Raw genomic sequence first — 20,405 nt, 5'->3', positions numbered from 1 at the left:
GTTTGTTCTGAGATTCAATCGGCTATACAAACTTGCGGAGACTTGAGCAGACTTTTGCGGCTTCCTCCCTGGATCCCACTGATTTGGATGCTCGCATAGAAAAGTCGCCAATTTTACGCAATCCTCCGCAACCTTCCGGAGTCATCACCGATATTGGATTTTTGCACTCCGAACTTTCTAACGTTATTGTTGAACGCCTGGGAAGTCTTCAGCCTTCGAATCCGCGTCTCGTCAAGTTGATCTTCCCTACTCTGACTCTTAAGCATAAATTCCTTTCAGGAATGAAGTCGCTTTACGCATCCGATCCGCAGTCGTCGCTCACATGCTAAATTGACCGCTAGCATCTCAAAGCCGATGGTGAAACTAATTTGGTTATACATGATGGCGCAGTTTTGTCTCGAACCGAACTTTCGCAGCAACGTTCTTTGCCGCTTTCTATTAAAAACGCACCTACCCTTCCAAAAAAACGTGGGATGGTACTTCACCATTCACCAACTTTCAGTACTTTACCCGTCATGCTCTACCATCTCTAACTCGCCCCTTTCTTACAACGTTTCTCGTCTAAGTGCGCTCTCCTCTCCATTTCGGCTGGAACCCTCTCTTTACGTCCAGTGCTTAAAGTCTATTCTGCCATGTTCGCCGCCAATATCTCGATCGTCATGGAGTGGACCTTCTATTTCGTCATCGTCAGCTCCACTCACCAATGCTCGAGGGTTAACCTCTGTGTACAAACATATTGAATAAACGCACATTCTTCGAGTCCATGAGGTGGCCTTCGGCGCTGTAACAATAATAATAATAATAATCAGCTAGGCTAATTCCTAAGGCACCACCTTACGCCTAAGTCATCTTGCGACTTTTAAAGCCTTTAATTCAGGTGGCCGGGTTACAATAAGTAGGAGGGTGGTGGCAAGCCCTGCAAGCCAACAACTCCCTAAACTAACTATTGCCGTTAACCTCAACAAGTTTTTTTGGAAGGGGAAGAAGAGCTCGGGGGAAAACCCCTTAAACCAGTGGGGAGAGAACTTGTAAACTTAACGCAGAAGGAGTTGTTCCGAGTATTCACCCAGTGCCACAAGCTGGGATCGAACCCGGCTCCTCTTGCTTCGAGGCGAAAGTGCTAACCACTCCGCCACCCCCAACAGAAACACACTGGACGCCGGATCATCTAGACGCCGAGCATTTTATTTCAGGCTACAATCTTTTCCGGCAGGATCGATGCTCTAGCGCGTATGGTGGTGTTGCTATTTATATCGACAACTCTTTCAACGCGAGTACCTTATCGTTATTGGACATTAATCTAGAGCACTTTAATCCTAGTGCACAGTGCCTTGATATTTTAATCGGTTCTCTGACTAACAATGGCCCTCCTCCAACAGTAACTATTGCCGATGTTTTATATCGGTCTAATAAGCCTAAATATAATAATCACGAACTATTATGCACCTTTATTTCAACCATTATTGACTATTGCGCACGTTGTAAACTTTCGTTATTACTAGTCGGTGATTTTAATAACCCGTGTGTATCTTGGCCATCTTTATTAACCACCCCAAAAGCCTGTCGGTATACTAAATCCTATCTTGATTGTGTTGTAGATAATTCAGTAAAACTAAAATTGTTGATACCCCTACACGGTACGGTGGTATTTACTGTAAGGACAATAGTCTGGATTTGGTTAAGTTATCGGCAGCCCTCGACAAAAGTGACCACGGCGTGGTTCATTTTCAAGTTCAGTTGTGTGGGACCTAGTCCATTTTTGTTCATTATAATAATACGTTCATTATTTCCCGCACTTGCTATTCATTTTCATCTTCACTATCATCTTCATTTGCAAAATACTCCGGGTGGTCAACAAGTAGAGGCTCAAAGTTATACAGAACGGCCCCTAGATTCTCCAATTCTTAAGCCATAGTTTCCGTCAGGAGAATTTCTGAATTTAACTCTACATTTCATAGATAAAAAAAAAACAAAATAAGTCTTGGCCTTGTATATTATAAATCGTGGTTTACCTTATGAAATTGGGTGCGTTGACCACAATCAAAACCCTTCTATGGAGATTAAAATCTATAAACAGGCCTAAATGCCGGTTCCTACTAGCCTGAAAACCAAAACCACACAATAAGTCTTGGCCTTATATATTGGAAATCGTGTTGAAAATGATTGTTTACCTTATATAATCGCATGCGTTGACCGCTGGCCTAAAGAATAGAGGTAAAAAAATATTTCTACAGTAGAATAACCGATCAAAACTTTTATATAAATTATTTATCCGAATTTATTTCTGAAAAAAAATGTCATAACAGACATTTGGCGAAAAATCTCGAAACGCAGAGGCTCTGAGCGTGCCCTTAAATTCTCTCTCTCTCATTGGTTGGTGTTATTAAAGTTGAAAGAGGCTTCTCATTGGACGCTCGTACAGCGGCGAAAAACACAAATTTCCAAGAACTTTTTAGGGTCAACGCGTTAGGCCCTAATTTCTCAAAGTTTTTATTTTTTTTTAAATAGATTTAAAGTATTTTAACGAATGATATATTTAAAGAGATAGTGCCAACTCAGATTAATTTAAAATTTTGTTCTTTGGCTTACACGTTATGAGAGATTTTAAGTCCTGAATCCGAATATATATACATATTAGCACTTTCAATTAGTATTTAGTTTTATATTTTAATGTAAAATAATGGTATTTCAATAGCCGCGCAAAAATTCGCAGATTGTTGACGTCATGAGTTTGTCGATTTCGGCGCGCTCGAGCGGCGGGGAATTTCCAGTAGTCTTTTTCTACTATCGTGTAGAGGATTTGTAAGCGCGTTTTTTCACTTTCTTCTCGCGGACCACGCGGTTTGAGATTCTCGAGTCACGACTTCACGAGTTGGCTACGTGTAAAAATATTATTTTAAAAGTAGAAATTGAAGAAAAAATCGATAACAAGGAATTGTTTATAAATTATATCAATATTTCTTATACGTAGTCATTATAACAATATTTATATTCTACGGAAATATGCAACCGAAAGCACCGAAGACCGTGTATTGTGCAGTTCCTTCCTGCAGTAATAATAACAACAAAAGTGGCTTATCTTTCCATTACTTTAAATCGAATGAGGGTCTTAAAGCGTGTGAAAGCGGGAAACTCGGATCAAAAGAAAGCGAAGGGAGTAAAATTTCCTCCTGTAATCCCCTAAAAATTCTATCTCCAGCTCGCTTTAGTAGCAACCAATAAAAATCAACCTATCTATGACGTAGACAGTATGTGATAAAAAAACGTTACGCTATCTTTCTATTTTTAAAATTTAAATATAATCGTGAATATTTATATTTATACCAAATGTTTTATAGCTATTTTTTCTTTACTATATTTTTAAATAATTGATGAAAAACTTCATATACGTAAAAAATTCTGACACTTTCTCTTTAAATAGGCTTAATTTTAGAAAGGGAATCGAATAAGAGTAAGTCATATATCGTTTTCAGCGTCCCTTTAAGATGGCAATACAGCACGATTCCGCGGAAGTTATATTAATAGGGGCTGTAACATAATATTGTATACAATAAAATGTTACAACACCTAATAATTATAAATACATTTTAAGGTATGCGATAAAGCTGTGTTTTATTATACACCTTTTCGACTCCTTAAATGGTCTATATTAAAGATAAATAATCCTTTTAACTTAAAAAGATTTAAGTGTTAATTGATAATGGTAAAGGTGTAACAATGGCTAACACACCTTTTTATTATACCTTTGGAACACTTTTTATACGACATTTGGTTTTAGTGTACATGTGTTTTAATTTCGATCCATTTTTGACGACTTAAATGGTGTGAATTATGTATAAAAGATATCCTTTTCATTGACGAAAGAAATTGGGTGTAAATTGAGCATTGAAGGTGTAAAAATGGTTTATACACCTTTTGTACATCTTGAGTACACCATTTTTTCTTACAGTGTACCACTTCTGACCTTTCAAATAACTCATTGCCTACACTTTCCAATCCTTCACTTGCTGCACCTTCCAGCCCTTCACTTTCTGCACCTTCCAGCCCTTCACTTTCTCCACCTTCCAGCCCTTCACTTTCTGCACCTTCCAGCCCTTCCCTTTCTGCACCTTCCAGCCCTTCACTTTCTGCACCTTCCAGCCCTTCACTTTCTCCACCTTCCAGCCCTTCACTTTCTCCACCTTCCCGCCCTTCACTTTCTCCACCTTCCTGCCCTTTACTTTCTCCACCTTCCAGCCCTTTACTTTCTCCACCTTCCAGCCCTTTACTTTCTCCACCTTCCAGCCCTTCACTTTCTGCACCTTCCAGCCCTTCACTTTCTCCACCTTCCAGCCCTTCACTTTCTCCACCTTCCAGCCCTTCACTTTCTCCACCTTCCAGCCCTTCACTTTCTCCACCTTCCAGCCCTTCACTTTCTGCACCTTCCAGCCCTTCACTTTCTGCACCTTCCAGTACTTCACTTTCTGCACCTTCCTGCCCTTCACTTTCTGCACCTTCCAGCCCTTCACTTTCTGCACCTTCCAGCCCTTCACTTTCTCCACCTTCCAGCCCTTCACTTTCTCCACCTTCCCGCCCTTCACTTTCTCCACCTTCCTGCCCTTTACTTTCTCCACCTTCCAGCCCTTTACTTTCTCCACCTTCCAGCCCTTTACTTTCTGCACCTTCCAGCCCTTCACTTTCTACCCTTCTAAATTCCCTTTCTAATAAACCTATATTTTAATCTTCCTCATGTACTTCAACAGTTATAGAACCTCTATCACAGTCTAAGTCGTTATATTATAAACAAGTGCAAGGCTTAGATATAAGCAGCCAAGAAGTCCTTAAATAGTCGGCTTAACAAACATGTAACTTCATAATTTAAATGATAATCTTATCTTTGTGAGAAAGATATTTAACAAAACAATTATAAATAAAACAAGTTTGCAAGCCAAAATATACCTCTCCTCGGAAGAGTTTCTAATTTTCAGTGATACGAAACATGTATCTGTGGTTCTCTGGTAGAACGCTCACCTGTCGTGCAGGAGGGCTAGTGTTCGAATCCCGCCCGATACTAACGAAAATTGAAAAAAAAATATTACACCCAATGACCAAAAGATGGCTCTTTTGGAAAAAGCTTTTACCTAATTCCAAGAAACTGCGAACGCAGTGATTACACTTTGCCCCAAAAATGCGTAGGCGTTCACAGCACCGACAGACAGACACGGTGATTGTAAAAACCCTCTTCGGTGACAAAATCCCCTCGGAGAGGTAAAAAGTAATAAATACCTTTAGGAATATGGTATGTACTTTAAAACCTTGAGGAAAAACATCTTTAAGACCTCTAAAAAGCTCGTGGCTGGTAAATTTAACCACGCATCTAGTCATAGAGTAACCCACTCACATAGAGTGGAAGGCCGTATGGAAGAGCATCAATTATTAATCCTAACGGGCCAACTTGTTTTCGAGGCGTGAATAAATATAGTCCGAAGTGCGATGCTGTTGTTTTATCATTTTTTAGAATATAAACTTACTTTTTTATCCAAATATTTTACATGACCTTTAGGCCAACTTCTTAATTTCACGCCTCGAAAACAAGACGTTGCGTACGAAATGTGTTAACAAGTTTCGTTAATAGCCTTCCACTCTATGTGAGTGGTTTACTCTTTGCATCTAGTCGAGGTTCAAGAAAAATTCTACTCTTAGCTAGCCCAAAAACCCAAAAAAGAGACAAAAATAAATCTTAAAAAAGTGAAACTATTATTTATAACAAATAGCTTACAGCTAAGTACTAATTTTAACCACTAAATCGCATTATAAATACTTTATATATGTATCTTTCTCGTTCACACAATCAGAAGCAGAAATTGAAAAAATATTGCAGAAACGTCAAATATGTCGAAAAAACTGGTAGCATATATTACAGTTTTTTAAAGCGATTTTTCAAATTTTTGGGGCCCAGAGCTCGATCCAGTCTTGTATTTTATCCAAAAAGGCAACCGCACCTCTTCTTACATAAATACAACGAAATTTGATAAGTTCGCCAATTTTACTTTTATGGTCGGCCCGACAGTTGAACCACCTACGATTATCGTCGGGCCAACGAATGTGTGTTAAGGAGATATTTCATTATCGTAGATATAGAAATTTTCTATCAGCATCTATGTTTTTATTGAAGAATTTATAGATTTAGAATATTTAATTCTAAAGTCCCCAATCCAACTTCGCCAGATGCTCGTGCAAGAGCGCGCGGCAGCAGTCGTAGCTCGTGACGCTGGCGTCACAGACATATTTTTCGAGGAAAATATTTATCTGTTAATGGCGACCAATGTCAAAGCTATATTTCACTATAGTGTAAATCAAATTAATTATCTCGCATTGGAGACTCTATAGTAAAATCTTTGTCGGCCCGACAGTAATGATAGTTGGGCCAACTATCTTAAGCAACAAAGAATTTTAAAATTCGAGCTTCGTTAATTAAGGCCAATTTTGTAAACAACTTTTATTCAAGCAAAAACATGTTAAATAAATCGACTGCTACAGAAAAGGAAGAAATCGCGAGAGTTGGCAGTGAGTCGGTATGACACCAAAAATAGAACTCTGACTCTTAACCGACTGTCCGACCTAAATCCGACCCAAAAACGGATTGCTTGTACTAATGGGGAAGCCTTTAATACCTTTATCCCATTAATTTGTGGATTTATAATAGCCATCTTGCCAGTCAACTATTTGGGAGGGTCGTTTCCCTCTGTTTACCCTACATTCCATGGTAAACCGAAACAAGGAAGTTTTAAGACCGGAATTTGGTATACCTTTAGACACTTCGCTACGTTTTAGTTAGTCACGCTACGACTACTAACTGACGAAATAAAATTATATTTTGAAATTTTACTATCCACTTAATATTGCCAGCAATGAGCGATAAAAGAGCCGCATTGGAAAAACAAATTCACATTTTTTACATTTACATTGTTCGCCTTATACTAAAAGCGTCATAGGTTGAAGTATAACTACTACATACTTCTGCCATTGGTGATGTCGTTTTGTTATTGTCACAAGTGGTACCGAGCATGAAGCCCCACATGGCTTGGAAAAAGATACGCGACACTCTAGCCGTTCTCTTTTACGCGTACAGCGTACAGTGGAGCTTTAGAAGCGAAAAACATCTCTTCTTCGTTTTACCGTAAGTAAATACAACTTGGTTTTAATGTTTAGTTGGTTTCTAGGGTTGAATATAGTAAACATAAATTATATCGTCTGTCTGCCTGTAATTTATTTGCTCCTTCATACCAAGGTGACCTTCGGGATTAAATGGTCCGCAGCATAAGCGGTATTTCACAAGAAATCAAGGGCACTATCAGAATCCTATCTCTCTACCTAAACGTAAATATTCGCCATTTTAACGTCCTCTGTTTCTTTTATATAATATTAAAGATTTAACTGCTTAGATCTTCAGGGTTATTTATAACATTAAAAATGCTTGAGTCCCAATTTAATTGCAAAGATAAGGAGTTACATCTACATTGGAGTAGTAAATGTGTAAACGTAAAAATCTCAATCTATCATCTTACAATTATCAACAAAGATAATTCGAAAAGAGGTCATTTCTAGCTCTCTCTCTCTCTCTCTAATATTTATCTTTATATTTCAGTAACTACCTCGTTATTATATAGTTTACAAATGTCTGGAAGGATTTGAACCTATAGTTTCTTGAAATGGAGAAAGATAATGGTTTCTATGGTTTGTGCGAAACTGTATTCTGGGTAAGTACCTTAAGCTTTTCTAAGATCATTTTATTCGTATATCACTAATTTCAGTATATAATGTATGTTAATTTATCCCTTAAACCAATTTTAAATTTTAAGAGTTCAGGTGGTACTCATACGGTTTTATTTTAAATTTAAAATGTCTCAGATCCTAGCCTCCTTAATTATTTCCAAATTATTTAACGATCAATTTAAAAAGAGCTGAATAAGTTTAAGAGAACAGACAACAACTACCGTCGAAATATAAAAAAAACGAAGAAGTAAATGAGATCAAATATTTTTGAAACACTAAGGTTTATTCTGGAATAGGTTTAGAGAGTAACACGTTTCATTATAGGGTTGCCCAATTGAGAGATCTTGAGAAATATCGATCTCAAAAATGGCCATCTCGACCTTCAAAAAAATAACTATGTATCTCGACCTAGAAAATGATATCTCCACCTTAAAATCTCGCGGATCTCGTAAATTTACACACGTGTGGTATATTGAAATGATATCTCCACCTTAAAATCTCGCGGATCTCGTAAATTTACACACGTGTGGTATATTGAAATGATATCTCCACCTTAAAATCTCGCGGATCTCGTAAATTTACACACGTGTGGTATATTGAAATGATATCTCCACCTTAAAATCTCGCGGATCTCGTAAATTTACACACGTGTGGTATATTGAAATGATATCTCCACCTTAAAATCTCGCGGATCTCGTAAATTTACACACGTGTGGTATATTGAAATGATATCTCCACCTTAAAATCTCGCGGATCTCGTAAATTTACACACGTGTGGTATATTGAAATGATATCTCCACCTTAAAATCTCGCGGATCTCGTAAATTTACACACGTGTGGTATATTGAAATGATATCTCCCCTTAATAATTGTATTGAAATGACATAATTCGCGTCGCTGTGAACATATAAGGAAATGAAAGTAACAAACTTTGTGGGTTCTTTTTGGAAATGTGAGATCAAATGTAAATCAAAATGCAGATACAAAATCAAAGTCAACTGGCTCAATTCAAAATTTAAATGAAAGGATCACAAAAGAAACATACTAGATGACACGAGGGATCACCGTTTTTAAAATTAACAAATAATAGTTGTCGAAGACGAAATTTAAACATTTAAATGACCTTTTTGCATTTCGATGATATTCCTCTACGCTCTCAAAACAAAGTGTGCAAACATATTGTTCAAAAGTGCACACAACCCTCCGAAATGGAATTTGTTTCTAATTTTGGAACGAAGATCCATAATAATTTATGTGAGCGGTGTTTTGTTAAAATCTGTACACGAGCGTCTAATTTTGGTTTTTATGTCTCGTGAAGTCTCTCCTGGTGAATAGTTTCATAATGGTTCTTATAGTAAGTTTAAACTCAATATATTTTTTGTTCTTTTCTTTAAATGATCATTGGCAACCAGCCAATAAATAGTCTCTTTAAATGTCATTTATTGGATTGCTGAGGATTAAACATGTTTAGGGCGCTCGTTTTGGAAATTGTCTCATCAAATATAGTTTAATCGGCAATATGCGGCTTTTTAAACTGGTAAATCTCTCATGAATACACTTCTGTACAAATATGTAATATTTTTTAAAATATTACGGCTAAGAAGAGAGAGATTTATATTATATAAATATTAGTATAGTAAGATCTTTTTAATTCTTTCTATCAGTATTTATATGAAATATTTATCAGCTAGCCTGATAAATAAATTTTAACAGAAATACTTCTAGAAAGAATTGAATCGCATTATATTAATATATCTATATCTTCGATCTCAGATTTATTATCCTATATTTCTTAAAATAAAGTTTCTGTTCTGTCATTAATATTCCTAGTCATAAGGCCCTAAAAGCTTCTTCGTAGGCCCTAGACACTGCGCCTAATGGCAAAAGGGCGCCAAAAGCCCAACTTGCCGGGTGAAATTTTTACTTTTAGCCAACCCTGTTCTGTTGTTATGCAAGATTCAGTAGGAGTTACCTGCTACAGACGAAATTCTATAGGCTCAAAAATTGCTGCAGAAAAGCTTTAGAAGGACTACATTACTACAGATGAGATAAACAAGGATTACACTGCATCAGAGGAGATTCAGTAGCATTACAATGCTACAGTCGAGATTCACTAAGTTTCTCTGGATTTCGCTTCTACAGAAGAGATACAGAAGAGATTCAGAAGGTTTAACTAGGTTTAACTAAGATTTAACTGCAACAGAAGAGATTCACAAGGTTTCACTAGGATTTCACTGCAACAGATTAGATTTATTTCGGTTTCATTTATAGAAAAGATTCAATTTTATAACACCGATTAAATGAAGATGATTATGGGATTAAAGATTTTATGGTTTTTATCTAATATACATGTACCTTGTGATATATAGATGTCATAACCTTTTTTTCGGGATGCCTAAAAGCATGTCCACCCTTGACGAAGTCCGAATTTCGTCCAGAAGGTGGGCAGCCAATGTAAAGGTTCATTGAAATTGAAATTTCAATTAAATCAAAACTACGCACCCGGCGAAGAGTGGGACACGGAACCCCATTGTCAACGCCACTGCCTCACAGAACGAAGGGGAGAACGAGCCAGTGGTTCAATGAAGAGGAATGGATATACAAGGAAACAGGGCGATTAATTGATGGTTAATAGGTCACAGGTCATTGAATAAGATCCCTATGGAATAAGAGTGGCCTAAAAATTCCAGTATTCTACTTTTAGTAAGATTTAATAATGTTACGGTTATCGATAAAATTGGGAAATCCTAAAGAAGTACAGTCAAGAATTAACTCAGGTTATAGAAAATACTAACTTTAACAACATTCTCTGAATTAATAATTCCCTGAAAATAGAATCCGCCGACACGAAAGAATTTCAACCTATAATCTCACCGAAAGCGGGAAACATTTTCGCAAGAATATACTTTGGGAACAATATTAAATAGCAATGCATGCAAATGAAAGCTTAATAATATAGGTTTTATCTCATTCTTCAAATAAAGTGTCATAAGTATATATCGTTTTAAATACAAATACATGTATGTGCTGTAAAAAATGTACCTCTGCAATAAACCTTGAGCCTTAGCCTTCTCAGCGATTTTAAGCATTTGATTAAAAATGTGACTCATCTACACTGCTAATATAAGTTTAATTACGAAACATATTTCACATTAAAATATATTTTTTTCCAATTTTGCGTTTCTTCTTATTCAAATTATTATTTAATATTTATTCAATAAATAAAAATGAAAAATATTTTATGGAGTAGAGACTGCCTTTTAAAGGAAATAACCAATATAGGAACGAGCATAAATAACATTAAGAATACGAATGATACTCCGTTTGCTGCCGACGCAATTTTTGTAATGCCCGTGACCATTTAAAACAATTCTCCGTAAGCTGTTCCTTAAAACCAATGCCTGTTGAAAATTGAAACGCGCTTTAAGCTTAAAATAACGTTTATTGGTAAATGATGATTAATTATTGAATCTGTACTTGTTTTCCAATTTGAAGTGTGAACGTTTTGTATTATAACATTGTATTGTAACATGGTATTATACGGCTTCATCTAGTTCGAACTGGACGGAAAAGTAACGCGAATTAATTTTTTCAGGATTCAAATTTGACTTGGTATACTTCCAATCCGGATTTCACGCCATGTTTCCAACGCACCGTTCTGGTTTGGGTTCCTTGCGCATTTCTGTGGATTTTCCTTCTCCCGGAAATTCAAACGTTCAGGCGATCGAAAAGAACTCATATTCCATGGACATTTCTAAATATTACTAAAACGGTAAGTGGTGCGTTTTTCCTATGTATGGTTGAACTACTTTACATAGAATTCCTGATGTTAAAAGTACCGATTTGTGTTAATAGTTTAACGTCTTAATATTAAATTTAATTTGAGAGTGGTGCAGATGACTCGTTAAAACTGCTCAGAAATTTTAATCAAATCTCTATCTGCTTTTGCGCCATAAACCAGAGAAAATGCGATGATTATCTAGGGTACCACGATAAAATATTTTCGTTTTAAAGTTTCGCGCTTATCTAAAATTGGGATTGGTAGCGATTTCAACCGATCAGCTTTTCCGTAAAAAAGATTGACATATTGTGTAAAATGCGTCAAGCTTTCAATCTAATTAGCTTATTTCAATAGATAATATGATTTTTTAAAGGGTTGCCTGCAGCCGTGAAAGCCAAAAGACATATAAAGCGTAAATTGTTTGAAAGTGAATTCAAGTGGCGTCCCACGTAGCAATCGGATGTTTATGTTTGGTATATTTTCCGTATACGACGTGGCTATAACGACTTACATTTTATTTTTGAGTCTTAAAAACGTTCACGTTTGGTAAAGTTAAAGCTAAGATATAAAGCGTTTAAGGCAGTAACGGTTATTTATAAAAGATGACGAATCTTAAACTTTTAACATAACCTGATTTAAATCATATTTAGCTTTAGCATTTAGTAACGTGTTTGGCATAACAAATTTAATAAAATGTTCGATATTTAAAATTGTAACTTAGCTACCTTAACTATTAGGGGAAAAGCCACAATTTTTGTAGGAAGTTAAAGCGGACGCCTAGTCTAAAAAGGTGAAGCATACATTATTTGTAGGGGGGGGAGTGTAATATGCCTAGTGAAGAGAGATGAAGCCTATATTTTATGTACGAAGGGAAAGCATATGCCTAGTGTAAAGAAGTAGAGCCTACTGTATTGAGGGAAAGCGTACGACTAGTGTAAAGAGGTGAAGCCTACAATTAATGTATAGAGGTGAAGCCTACAATTAGTGTATCGAGGGGAAGCCTGTATTACAAAAAATAGTAAACGATTTATATATCTGTAAATAACGTTGAAATCCAATTACAAACTAATATTCGTTACATATTTTACCCATAAAAATTTAGATAATAGCTTATATTTCGTTGAAAATACTTCATAAAAACGAAATGGCATAACGTTTAATATTCCGTTTTTTGAAGTGAAGTCATGAACGATTTTCATACGTTCGAAAAGAAGTTTGAAATATATCGTTTATCGACGTTTAATAATCGCCTTTTTGCTACCTGGGGTCGTAAGGCCCTTTGTGGGTGAGGCCATAGTTCGTATTTGCCACGAACTCATCAAACAAATTTACAAGTAGCCCTACAAAAATAAACAATACAAAAATGGTTTAGGACAATAAGTTAATATAGACTTACAAGTTTATACCAATATCTTTCCACAACACCTTCGCCAATCAGTGGTAATGATGTCTAGACATCTATATAATAAGAAAGAGCCGGTCACTTTTTTCCGTCGTTTTGGGTTCGTCGCGTAGGGCGTTGGGGACTAGCTAGAGTCCTTTTGATTTTTTTTCTTCTAAAACTACGATTCGCGTTCTCCAACTTGACTGTCTCAGAAATCTTAAATGTGGCCGTTGAAATTCACTTTTGGCTAGAAAATACCCTCAGGGGGGTTTCGGACGAGTTTTGTATTATTTTTGCGGGGAAAAGCGAGAGGAATAGGGTACCACGGAAATTCTCGCATGGAGAAAGGGGAAGGGGAGTACCACAGTAATTATCACATGGGAAAAGGGGGGAGGGGGTACCACGGTAATTATCCCATGGAGAAAAAGGGGGAGGGAGTACCACGGTAATTATCACATGGGGAAAAAGGACAGGAAGGGCCTTACTGGGGTGGTTCTACTATGGGGAAAATGGTACGTCGGTAATTATCACATGGTAAAAGGGGGAAGGGGGTATCACGGTAATTATCACATGTAAAAAAGGGGGAGGGGGTACCACGGTAATTATAACATGGGAAAAAAGGGGAGGAAGGACCTTACTGCGGTGGTTCTACTTTGGGGAAAAGGTGTACCATGTCAATTATCGCATGGGAAAAAGGGGGAGGAGGCCTTACTGGGGGGGTTCGAATATGGGGAAAAGGGTGCCACGACAATTATCCCATGGGAAAAAGGGGTTGGGGGGCTTACTGGGGTGGAGTTCCGTTCCTCGAAACACACAACTAGCTGAGGGCTAGTTCATAGTAATAAATAAAACAATGGTGATAGGACCGTTCAATTTAATATGAAAAAAAGCAGCTATAAAAATGTTGTTTCCACACTTATGCAGTTAAAGTCACAAAACATTTTGACGCACAAATAGATAAATCATAATATTAATTCTGGCACCCCCAAAAGTTAAACTACAAAATACAAAAACTTACATCGGTTGTCCGATATTACGCTTTCTACATAAAAATGTCGGCCCAAAACAGCCCTCCAAATGTAGTACTGATTTTTGGAAAAATGTTATTTGATTGCCTGTCTTATCATTTAGACGACAGAGGGCATTCAAATTGTAAAAAGCCGTTTAAGAGAAACACGTTTAATAGGCTTAAGCACGCTAATACTCACTAAGGCATTGAAGCTTAACTTCAAAATGATGAAAAATGTGGATATAAAAGCGGACTTAGGCTGTTGAGAACATAACTGATAAAATTTGGTATTCATCGGTTGCATTTACAGATTATCTAATAAAGTTAATTTGATTTACAGCTCATTTGATCATGTCTTCAGATTTAATTTGTTTAAAACTGGTTCAGTATTATCCCTATTAACCAGATTGGTCCGGATTTGGTCCATTCGATCGAATTCTAAGTGATCGACAAGGGGTCCTTTTGATCGACGTGCATTTCATCGGCACCTTGGTTTAATTTTATCTACTCATTTTTAAGAGGACCATTTAATCGACAGCATTTGGAATTTCTGGCTATTTTATTTATTTTTAATTTAGTTTATTACTCGAAGATCTATTTGATCCGAGTTTCGCGTTTTTTGTTTGCTCGAAGACCTACGAGGTATTATTAAGTTTTTTAATGTCTTCAAATTTGTTTAGGATTTAGCTATATTATGGACTAATCTACCTTTTCGCGTATTTTATCATCCTTCTCACAGTCCATAGGTGGTTTCTTCTAACTTAACCGTCTAGCATTTTCTTAGGCTTCATTAGGCTGGCCTCCTCTTTTTTCCGGAAAATTTCTATTTAAAAATTAATAATTATAATAATAATCAGCTAGGCTAATACCCAATACACCATCTTAGGCCCAGGTCATCCAGCAACTTTTTAATGCCTTAAACAGGTCGCCGGGTTAAAATGCGTAGAAGGGTGGTGGCAAGCCCTTCTGGCGACGCGAGAGAACAGCTCCCTACACTCACTATTACCGTAAACCTCCAGAAGTTTTTATGGAAAGGGGAAACCGAAGAACTCGGGGGAAACGATTCAATCTTATACACCCACAATGCGACCAAATCCGACAACGAAAAAAAGAGATGCGACTTAACCATTAACTAGAATAAATTAAATCTGAAGGGACGGCTGAGTTAACGACAGCCCCCATAATTTCGTTTAACAACAAAGACACATTATACAAGCCACTACACGCCAATGCGAAGAAATGAGACACATTTAATTTTGAATGCGAAAATATAGTTTTTGAGATAATTAGTGGAGAAACGGGGGGGGGCTAACTTAACGGTAGCCTTTACAAACGAATGTGACAAGTTTGTTTAGGAGATAATAGATAACAGAAAAAGGGGGCTAATTTAATGGCAGCTCCCCGATATTTAAATAAATAAGTGTTAAAAAATTATATAACGTCAGTTAACGTGGACTAATGCTACAATCATTCTTCCAAATGCGACATCAAGAGAAATAGTCCTTAGTAACCAGATTGGAATGTGACCAGTAAAAGATAAAATAAAAAAGGGCTAATTTAATTGTAGCCCCAAGAATAAAAAAATAAAATATAAAAATAATGAAATTACGTCGTAAACGCGGAGCAATGTGCCAATCATTCTTCAAAATGCGCCATGAGTAGAAAAACTTCTTCGTAACCATCTTGGAATGCGAAAACTTAGATGACTTACAAATGTAAACTTAGTGTAAAATTTGAGGATATCCCACTCATCTTATTCAAGCGCAAAAAAAAACAAATTGTAATGGTACGTCTATTTGATTTAAGCAACACTTTTATTACCGAATGTGTCAATTTTTATTTTGATATATAAAGTAAAACAATTATCTGGGGGATACGTTAACGGTAGCGCCGCTATATTCTGGAAAATATGGTTATTTGAAAAGCCACTATGACGGCAATTGTTTAAATTGAATGCGCTTACAATATAAATGATTGCGACATCACATGATGTCGCGAATTCATTTATATTGATGTCGCATTTGTTCAACAATCAAAATTTTGTAGCATTCTTTTATTTTGGGTCGCATTCTTTTATATTAATGTCACTTATATTTATATTGATGTCGGATTCATTTATATGGAGGTCGTATTCATTTATATTAATGTCATATTTATTTATATTGATGTCGCATTCATTGATATTGATGTCGCATTCATTCAACCATCAAAATAATGTCGCATTCATTCAACAATCAAAAGATGTCGCATTCATTTACATTGGGGTCGCATTCTTTATATCCACGTCGCACTAATTTATTATGATATCGCATTCATTTTATTGGTGTCGCATTCATTTAACAATCAAAATGATGTCGCATTCATTTATATTGATGTCGCAATCAGAATAAACGGGGGCTACCGTTAACGTATCCCCCATATGTTTTTTAAATTATTTATTAATATATAAATCTATAATAATAGTGTAGCTTATATCAAATAGACGTAACATTGTAATTGGTTTTTTTCACGCTCGAACAAGATGAGTGGGATATCCTCCTTTTTTATACTAAGTTTAAATTTTTTAGACATCTTACTTTTCGCATTCTAATATGGTCACCAATAAATATTTCTATCCATGTAGCATTTTGAAACGTGATTTTAAGGCTACCATTAAATTAGCCACCATTTTTATTTTATCTATTACTAGACACATTCCAATCTGGTTACTTAGAACCATTTCTCTTGATGTCGCATTTGGAAGAATGATTGTCGCATTAGTCAGCGTTAACTGACGTAATTTTGTATCACTTATTTTTTTTATTTGTAAGGTAGCCACTAAATTAGCCCCATTTTTCCTTTTGTCTTTTATCTCCTTACCAAACTTGTCGCATTGGTTTAAAAGAGAGTCGCATTCATTCGCATTATTGTAAGGGTGTATAAAATTATGAACTAACCGTTAAGTTATCCCCTCACTTTCTTGACTTATTTTGTCAAAAAAATATTTATCGCATTCAAAATTAAACATGTCGCATATCTTCGCATTGACGTGTATTGGCTAGGACATATGTCCCGGTTGTTTAATTAAATTATGGGGGCTGTCTTAAATTTAGGCCTCCCTTTAGATTTAATTTTATCTAGTTAATGGTTAAGTCGCATCTCTTTTTTTCGTTGTCGCATTTTTATCGCATTGTGGGTGCATAAAATTTAAAGATAAATTACCTGGAAAAAATTAAGGATTTACCTAAACGGTTTTTTAGAAACTGGCATATCTGATCATACCGTTGCTTTCTAATATGCTGGGGGGGGGGGGTGCTTACAACTGTCGCTTGAAATAAACCTTGGAACTACCCAACCGATCTTTTATATTAAGAACTAAAAATATTAGCTTTGAAACAACTAATTTATAAATCCGAACTATTATTTTACTTTAAAAAAACTGTAAGCGAAAGTAATCAAAATGCAAATTTTATTCACGCCTGGTCGACAAGATTTAAGACTCAGCTAAAAAGAAAAGTTCCGGTTTGTAAAAAACAAATCCCCAAAGAAATGCTGAACTTTTAGGACCAACACTATATAATAACTTAGATACTTTTGAAAAATTTCTTTCAGCTCCAAACGAACTTCTTAAGTCTCCTCTATACATGAACGTAATTGGAAATCTAATTGTATAAAGTGAAACTAATCCATGGACTTTCTCGTGTGATGTTATTACCGATCACTATAACTAGATTTAATTATAAATTATATATTAACATTTGTTATAAAATTCCTCCTAAAAACAAACAATGTGCTTAGTTAGGAGGGGTCAAACGCGAAATAATATTTTTCTGTATTTATTGAATAATTTTTAGTGAGATATATTTAAAAAATCCATTTCGAACAAATGGACCCCATGTCAAACTAAAAGACCAAGCCCTTGGTCCGTTACTACAATATCTGGCTAGCAAAGCAGTAATTAACTCAATGCAACACGAATTTTTAACCTTTGGCTATTGATGTACTTCACTGTGGAAGACAAACAGCTCCACATGAAGTGGTCTTCCTAATAGGGCCACCGTTGGCCGGAACAATTAGTTAAAGGGCAACGCAAGTGAGCTGGCATTTGTGTGAATATGTATGCAAAGTTCGAAATTTACGGTAAACTCTGCGTGGTCTCGCCAGTACTGAGGGAGAGTGTAGGGGGTTAAAAAGCACGTTACTTTATCTTTATTTTGCCACAGAGTTTGCGTTGCCCTTTAACGTCAAAAAGAAAAAAACGTGGTATCTTAGACGAAATGCTTTTAGGCGAAAAATACCACTTAGCACGCATTAGGTGGGTAACAAGTTTATTCATGACACAATAACAATACATTTATAATTGACGAGGAATCGTTGAACGGTTTTCTTAATATCCTTCTAGGCATTCTCGTAATTTTCTTTTTTATTATATCTAGATTGCAAATGTTGCACTTTTAGTCGTCAATATACTGAAAATAGCATACCACGTTTACCAGAAACAACCTTTCCTGATACATAGTCTTCCTTCATTAATCAAACTTTTGACAGAAGTAAGTTATTATTATTTTGTTCTGAATAAGTAGTTATAATTAAATTAAAAAGAAAACAATGGTTCATTGGCGTAGGATAAAAACTCAAGACAACTTTTAGAAATTTCCCATTTTTAGTTCCTGACATTTTACAGAAAATTATTAATAGTTATTTGAAATTAAAATACTAAGTGATATTTTCCAAAATGTGTTGTAGTTCATCCAATTGCAAAGCCTGAATTTGTTTTATTCGATCCAAAGCAAATTTTGATCAACTCCTGTTGTCGTGATTAAAACCGTAATTACTACAATATTTATTACTATTTGAAATAATATGAAAAAATTGTGAGATAGTCGGTTTTCATTATTGGATAAAGAAAATTTACCTTTGACCTTTCAAATTTTAAGTAAGAGTCTTTCTGTAGTTGACTTGTTTCCATGTTTGCCTTTTACCCTTAAGTTCTTACAGATGGTGTGTGAGGTCAGAAAAATCCGTAAACCTGTTTAGCTATTTGCTTTCAGTTGAAATATATCTTTTAATTATCTTGAATTGTATGACACTTATACTTTCTTTTCGTTTTAGGGTTTAGCATTGTCTCTCATGTTATCGGGGCGTGCGCGTGGCATTCGACGCTCAGGACTTCTATTTGTATATTGGTGCCTCTCAACAGTGACCGGAATAGTTTCAATCAGATCAATCATTTCATTCACGTTAAATGAGGTATGGCTTCTTTCTTATTAGCACCATAAGACCGTTTTTGCAGAAAAACAAACCAAATATTAAAAAATTTTAAATATTTATCTGGCTGACTTTTTCACGGTTATAATTCGTGAATATTAATAAAACATAATCAATATTTTGTTAACAAAATTTTAAGAGAAAATGAAACTTCAATCATTTACATTTTTCCAACAATAGATTTAAACTTTTGATAAATACCACGATTAACTGCAACAGTGACAAAACCTAAATTCCAATACGTAGTCACTTACCATATAAGGGTTATCAAATGTTTTCAAGGTGAGACACTGACCAAGCAGAAGCTCGCTTAGACGATTTAGCAACAGGCTTTGGGAGCCAATTTATCTAAAACAGATACTTTGAAATTGTATTCACGTAATTGAATAAAACTTATTGCCACAGGACGTAGTTAGGGGGACATTTGAACAATGAGGAAGTTACATTTTAAAATAATCAAATAGAACTTTAGAGGAAACCCGTGTACACCGGTAAAATATGGCCAAATTAAGCAATGCACCCGAATCAAAAGAAAAAAGGTCACATTTCAAATATCACAGCCCGCCAGTGGTCCTATTGAGAGAACCTCGTAATTTTACTTCCCAAAATCAAAGCAAGTGCGTTAAAGAGGGTTAGTTGAAAATTTCCTGACACTTCCAGGTTTTCCCACACCAAATTTTTAAATTTTCTTTTACCATTTTCGTAGAATAAATGAATAGTTTGAGGTAAAATCTTGAAAAATATTTATTATTTATTTTAAATTCATCTTTCAAAAATTTATTTGCCTGATTTTTTTGGGGTCATTTTAAAATTCCTTACTTTTCCCTTACCTTTTGGAATCAATATCAATTTATCTGACTTTTCCCTGATGTTTTGAAATAATTTTCAAATCCCCTGATATTTTGGGGTAATTTTCAAATTCCCTGGCTTTTCCAGATTTTCCAGGTTTTACGTCGTTACCCATGTAGCACAGCGTGGTCGGTTAGAAGTCGGTCAAGAGACTGAGAGTCGGTTAAAGGTTGGGTTGGTTTTGCCGACTGAAACCGACTACAGTCCAATGTTTTGACTTTTTGCCATCGGCGGTTAAAGTGGGCACTAAGCAGACGGCCATTGCAACACTCCCAGTTCAATGTATTCTTAGGTGCCGACTATTTACCAACGCTGATTAAGATAACCATTTTAAAGTCGGCATTTGCAACCCTAAATTTGAGAGTACGAGAAGTCGGCTC

The 20,405-nt window shown here is 35.8% G+C and overlaps 1 protein-coding gene across 2 annotated transcripts in view; it reads left to right on the top strand.

The window, feature by feature from the left end:
* Window positions 1-7,666: 7,666 nt before the first annotated feature.
* Window positions 7,667-20,405, top strand: part of LOC149958488 (ATP-binding cassette sub-family C member 1-like) — a 129,861-nt gene continuing 117,122 nt past the window's right edge. For both annotated transcript variants that reach the window (XM_090165895.1, XM_090165893.1), the window contains exons 1-4: window positions 7,667-7,739; window positions 11,351-11,527; window positions 18,345-18,458; window positions 19,021-19,158. In XM_090165895.1, the coding sequence (XP_090022021.1) occupies window positions 7,692-7,739; window positions 11,351-11,527; window positions 18,345-18,458; window positions 19,021-19,158 (477 nt within the window). In that variant the 5' untranslated portion in view covers window positions 7,667-7,691. The remainder of the gene's footprint in view (window positions 7,740-11,350; window positions 11,528-18,344; window positions 18,459-19,020; window positions 19,159-20,405) is intronic.

The sequence above is a fragment of the Leiobunum rupestre genome, chromosome 2, assembly GCF_980474605.1.
Source record: "Leiobunum rupestre chromosome 2, qqLeiRupe1.1.hap1, whole genome shotgun sequence".
Taxonomy (NCBI): domain Eukaryota; kingdom Metazoa; phylum Arthropoda; class Arachnida; order Opiliones; family Sclerosomatidae; genus Leiobunum; species Leiobunum rupestre.
The sequence above is the reverse complement of the archived record's forward strand: the minus strand, read 5'-3'. Positions and strand labels throughout refer to the sequence as shown.